This window comes from Octodon degus, unplaced genomic scaffold (genome assembly GCF_000260255.1).
Source record: "Octodon degus isolate 3935 unplaced genomic scaffold, OctDeg1.0 scaffold00244, whole genome shotgun sequence".
Taxonomy (NCBI): domain Eukaryota; kingdom Metazoa; phylum Chordata; class Mammalia; order Rodentia; family Octodontidae; genus Octodon; species Octodon degus.
The window spans coordinates 1,196,925-1,202,686 of record NW_004524820.1 but is presented as its reverse complement, the minus strand read 5'-3'; the positions used below and the strand labels follow the sequence as shown (position 1 = coordinate 1,202,686).

Below are 5,762 nucleotides of genomic sequence, written 5' to 3'. Positions count from 1 at the left end.
ACTGAAGAACAGAGAACACAAAAAAGGCTGACCTCTCACAAGTGCCACATGCTTTTTTTAAATATTTATTTATTTTTACATTGTGTGTGTGTGTGTGTGTGTGTGTGTGGCCAGCTCAGCCCACCAGGGGGCGAGGCTGGCTGGCATGTGGTGCTGGGGGATTGAACCGCGGTCCCTGTGCTTTGCTAAGCTTGTTTCAAGTAGGTGTTTTAGACCACTGAGCCATCTCTCCAGCCCGCCACATGCTTTTAATATAAATAGCCATATTCAGCAAACACCATCTGTGTATGTCCTTATAGTGCTGCTGAATTTTGAGAAAAAGGAAGACTCACATATTTTAAGACAGGAAAATCATTATAATTCAACCCTCTTTTACATTTTTTTTTTTGGGGGGGGGCGGAACCGGGGATTGAACTCAGGCCCTAGTGCTTGCCAGGCAAGCGCTTATTTTACAGAGCTATCTCCCCAGCCCCAATTCAACCCTCTTGTCATAAATATATTAACTGGAAAAAATTTTTCATAATTGAATCTTTAAATTTTATTTATTGTATCAGGGATCGAACTCAGGACCTTGTGCTTGCCAGGCAGGCACTTAAGCCACTAGCTATCTTTCCAGCTTTGTTTTAAGAAGTCTTCTCTATCTTAAAAAAAAAAAAAAAGGCACTATATACTTTTAGGAAATTATGTTCAGTTTAATCTAAACTTCTTGATTTTAATGCTTGAATCCAAATCCAGTACATATTCAAAAACCCATTTTACTTTCTTTTTTTTTGTTTTTGTTTTTCCATTTTACTTTCAACAAAATGAAATTTAAAGGAAAAAAATACTATCTTCCTAAATATAAGTGATATAAAACAACATGTAAGCTGGGTGTGGTCACATACATCTGCAGCTGCAACACCCAGGAGGCTGAGAGAGAGATCACCATGTGTTTTAAGCCAGCCTGGGCTACACAGTGAGTTCAAGGTCAGCATGAGCTACACAGCCTCACTTCTTTATTGTGTCATTGTGTCTCTAAAACACAAAAACAAAACAAAAAAAACCCTCAAAACTACATTTGATTTTCATCAGTTAAAAGCATAACTGGAGGGCCGGCCAAATAGCTCAGTGGATTAAAGCGCCTGCAAGCAGGCTCATGAGTGGGGGTTCAACCCCCAAGCCTGTCCTGCTGGCCCCGCCCCCGGGGTGTACTGAGACAGCAACTGAGATTGGGCATGGTGGCACGCGCCTTTAATCCCAGCTCTTGGGAGGCTATAAACTAGCGGATCACTACGAGTGAGATCTAGCAGTGAGACCCTGAACACCCTGTAGACCCTTCCCTAAGATATCTTATGGGTTCCTTATTCAATTAAAATAAATAACAGATATGTATGTATGTGTATGTTGCAAAAATATATACAAAATGCATGAAGATAAAATGAAGCATGCTTTCTGTATACAACAAAGACAAGAAACTCCTAAATGTGAACACTTAGATCACACATACCTTCATAAAACTTTTTGTCCACAGAATCCCTTGAAAGTAGTTATCAGGGGGCTGGGGAGATGGCTCAGTAGAATAAGCGCTTGCCTGGCAAACACAAGGGCCTGAGTTCAATCCCCAGATCCGCCAAAAAAAAAAAAAAAAAGGAATTTTTTTCGGGTCCTCCTTTCCAAGACGACAAAAAAAGGAAGGAACAAAGGTCATGCCAAAAAGGGCTGTAGTCATCTGCAGCCTATTCACTGCACTAACCGTGCCTGGTACATACCCAAGGATAAGGCCATTAAGAAGTTTGTCATTGGGAACATAGTGGAGGCCACCGCCTTCAGGGACATTTCTGAAGTGAGTGTCTTCGATGGTTATGTGCTTCCCAAGCTGTATGTGAAGCTGCATTACTGTGTTGAGTTGTGCCATTCACAGCAAAGTGGTCAGAGATCAATCTCGTGAACCCTGCAAGGACCGAACTCCTCTACGCGATTTAGACCTGCTGGTGCTGGCCCACAACCTCCACCAAAGCCCATAGAAGGGGAGCTGGGGCTTAATGGACTGAAGGAAACTCTCTTGAGAAAGAAATAATAAATTGAATGTTATACTTTATACATCAAGGGGAAAAAAAAAAAAACCAGAAAAAAGAAAGCTACCAGATGTCAGAAATTTTTGTTCAAGGATTTAACCTTTTTATTAACCTTTTCTTTATGATTATTTCTCAAAAGATAAATTGTATGTTTTTTAAAACAAGAATCAGAGTTTCAAGCCATATTACTTCAGCCTTCAGATGCAGTTCACTTCCTGAGTTCTTCATGCACACCTGCGGGGGTGGAAGCCTTGGCCTGCGGCACTTCTGCTCCCTCCTCAGCCACAAGCTCAGCAGGCCCGGAGCGGTCGGCTGCCACAGACTTCACAGCATGGGCTGCATAGTTCAGGCTGGTATGTTTACTCCAATGCCAGCAACCTGAGAAGGGGTTGTAGAGCATTCCTGCCACAGTTTGAACTGATAGGCCATCTGGAAAAAATACCAGTGAGTAGAGCCTTAACAAATATTTACTTTCCAAGTACCAAAAGTCTCCTGCAACTCTATATTTAAAAAATAGTTGTTGGGCCAATGACATAGCTCAGCAGTCTAAAGCACCTGCATAGGCAGGCAGAGGGGACCGCGGTTCAATCCCCGGCACCACATGCTATGTCAGCCCCATCCTCAGGGTGGGCTGAGCCAGCCAATAATCATAATCATCATCATCATCATCATCATCATCAATCATCATCATAATTGAATGGGCAAGAGTTCTCCGTTACCATGCACAGATCATAATTTACTACAGACTAGAAAGTATACTCTAAAGCAGACTGCCAAGGTTCAAATCCCAACTCTGGCACCTCCACCCAGGTGACTCTGGGCAAGACAATTCCCACAAAAACAGAACATATGTGGTACAGTTGTTGGAATCAGCAGAGCTATGTGTATAAAGTACAGTAGTACAGTTCTTGGAATTTGAAAAATACGCAAAGTAAATGTTAACTGTTATTAGAAAACATCTGTCAATAAAAGAGTATCTCCAAAAATCATGCTTAAAATATTTTTTATTATTTTCACCAGTTACAGAAATCACCAGAACACTAGTTTGCTATGTACTGACAACACTCCAGGTAAAATCAAGCTTGAAATACTGGTATATAAACAAAACATGTGAAATACAATGAGGCTACTAAGTACTAAATGAGAATACAAAATATCAAATAAATGAATTCAAAACCCCTATTACTAGCCAGGTGTGATAGCACATGCCTGTAATCCCAGCACTTGGGAGGCTGAGGCATGAGGACTGCTATGAGTTAAAGGCCAGCCTGGGCTACATAGAGAATTGAAGGCCACCCTGAACTGCATGCAAGACCCTGCCTAAAAAAAAAAAAAAAAAGCACTATTACTTGACAAGAATGCAAGACATAAATTGACTGCTTATTATTGTAAAGCAGAATGAGGTAATGTAGGAAATGTAAAAAGGAAATAAACTTTGCCTTAAAAGGGCTTACAGGCCAGACAAAGGTTAGAAAACCATAATATAATGCGTGCTCTAAGTAACATGAAATATATATAAAAAGTGGCAAGGAATTTCAAAATATATCTGAGTGTAGAGGAATCAAGAAAAGTAAAAAAGATAAGCTAATATATGCAGAGCTTAGTAGGAATGAACTGAGGATGTATAGATAACAGATGTCTGTATCTCTTCTTTTAACAGTGAGGCTTAAATAGCCAAAAGATATGTTATTTGTCATCTATTATTAGCTTGGTCCTAGCTTTGGTGCCACAAGTGAGACAGAGGAGATAATACTTAATTCCACCTTCAAAATGTGTATGACATAGTGGAAGAGAAGAAATCAACATCCCAAAGGTGGTGACCCATTAGTTAAGCCCTAGGTTATGTGATTAATAATTATAGATGCACTAAAAGGCTTAAAATTTTGAAAAATTATTCATACTTACTTGATTCCAGAATGCTCTCTAGCTTTTCAGGTGAAACGAATTTCTCCCATGTATGAGTACCTTTTGGTACTATCCCTGCAATCTGCTCGGAAAACACAATCCCCAAGGCATAGGACAGTTGTGTTTTGTTGATTGTAGTAATGAATAAAGAACCACCAGGCTAAAAGAAGTAAAATTATACACAGGTAAAAATGTATAGAAGTAAAATTGAAAAGCTTATGAGTATCAGATACATAAAGGCCTGGCTTCTCCTATTCTTCCTTTATTTTCCAACATTTTAAGTACAGTTAAGATATGTAAGAATGAATAAATTGGGCCAGGAAGGTAACTCAGTGGCATAAGTGCCTGCCTCACAAGCACAAGGTCCCCAAGTTTGATCCCCAGTACCACAATAAAAAAAAAAAAGAATAAGCTATAAATTGCCAGAATAGTATTTTCCCCCCTTGGGAAATCCACTATTACTCGCAATCCACTACAGACTTAGTGAGCGTGTGCACATCAGTGCTTACAGCCCTTAAAATCATATATTACTATGACACATGTGTGGTTTTTTTCTCTTTTACTTATTGGCTGCAGAACAGAGCACTGCAATGATTAAAGTTCGGACATTTTTTATTTGATTTCATTTGTATAAATACTATAAGAGATCAAGATAAACACTTAGGTGACTGCACACCCAAAATGGAACTGTTCAGTCTGCGCTCTTAAGTTCTAATTATATTTATCGTTTCCTATGTTTAGTCTTACAAATGTAAAGGACATCAGTGGTCCCTCACTCTCTTACATATTCTCATAAGTGTGACGGGGATAACATGCCAGTTTCCCTCCAAAACAATTATATTACTCTTTCTACATATGTTGAGATAGAGAGAAAGAGAACATATTTCAAACATCACCCCAAAGCAAAAGTAAAAAAGGTGAAGAGCCCTGTCATTTTCTCTTTTTTAAACTCTGGCACAGTATTCTAGAATACTTTACTGAGAATCTCCTTTAATTTTTTTTTATTTTTTGGCAGAACTGGGGGTTGAACTCAGGCCCCTTGCACTTTCCAGGCAAGCGCTTATTCTACTGAGCTATCTCTCCAGCCCCAAGAATCTCCTTTAAAACTGATCACTTAACTAGTCTGTGTTCAATACAATTGTGCGTTAAAGAATTAGAGATAAGCAGTGTTTATTTTTTTTTAAGATACAGGGTCTCCCTTAAAGCAAAAATTAAGTTTTAAAGCACAAAATGCCAGAATTCCTCACATGTGTCAAAGAATTTCCATTCACACGCACATACTGACACACAACACGGAAATCAATACTTAAAGAGTTTTACTTGGACAACAGGAAATAAGCCTTAGAAGTAGCACCAAGAAACCATCACAGATGGATGACGAAGGCCACATGGCAACTAATGGATGCTGGAATCTGGACTGAATCCCATATGGCAAAATGGCATTAGCAGAAAACTAATGCAATTTCACAAGCTCTGCAGAGCATGAAGAAGCATAATGCCAACATCCGTGGCTCTGAGAACCACATGCTCAGGGGTAGCACCGCGGGGAGCAGAGCAAGGTTCTGGGGCGCAGACCCGCAACCAGCAAGCCCTTTCCATTTGTGAAGGTGGGGTCAGCCTCCAATAGGCAGGATCCCCTTCCCTTATGTGCCCTTGGCCTCACTTGCTCATCTTAGTTCTTACCCTTATGTAAGCTGTTAATGTTAGAGGAAAGCAGGGGAAGGTGACACTGTACTGTCCTTGTAATGCCTCTGTAAAGCTGAGATTACTGAAAAATAAAAGTATTGAAGCATTTTTTTAAAA

The 5,762-nt window shown here is 39.8% G+C and overlaps 1 protein-coding gene across 2 annotated transcripts in view; it reads right to left on the bottom strand.

Moving 5' to 3' along the window:
* Window positions 1–2,151: 2,151 nt before the first annotated feature.
* The window catches only part of Coq3 (coenzyme Q3, methyltransferase), a 51,948-nt gene continuing 48,337 nt past the window's right edge, over window positions 2,152–5,762 (bottom strand). For both annotated transcript variants that reach the window (XM_023706163.1, XM_004645929.2), the window contains exons 6-7: window positions 3,960–4,119; window positions 2,152–2,483 (exon numbers count right to left, since the gene is read on the bottom strand). In XM_023706163.1, the coding sequence (XP_023561931.1) occupies window positions 2,263–2,483; window positions 3,960–4,119 (381 nt within the window). In that variant the 3' untranslated portion in view covers window positions 2,152–2,262. The remainder of the gene's footprint in view (window positions 2,484–3,959; window positions 4,120–5,762) is intronic.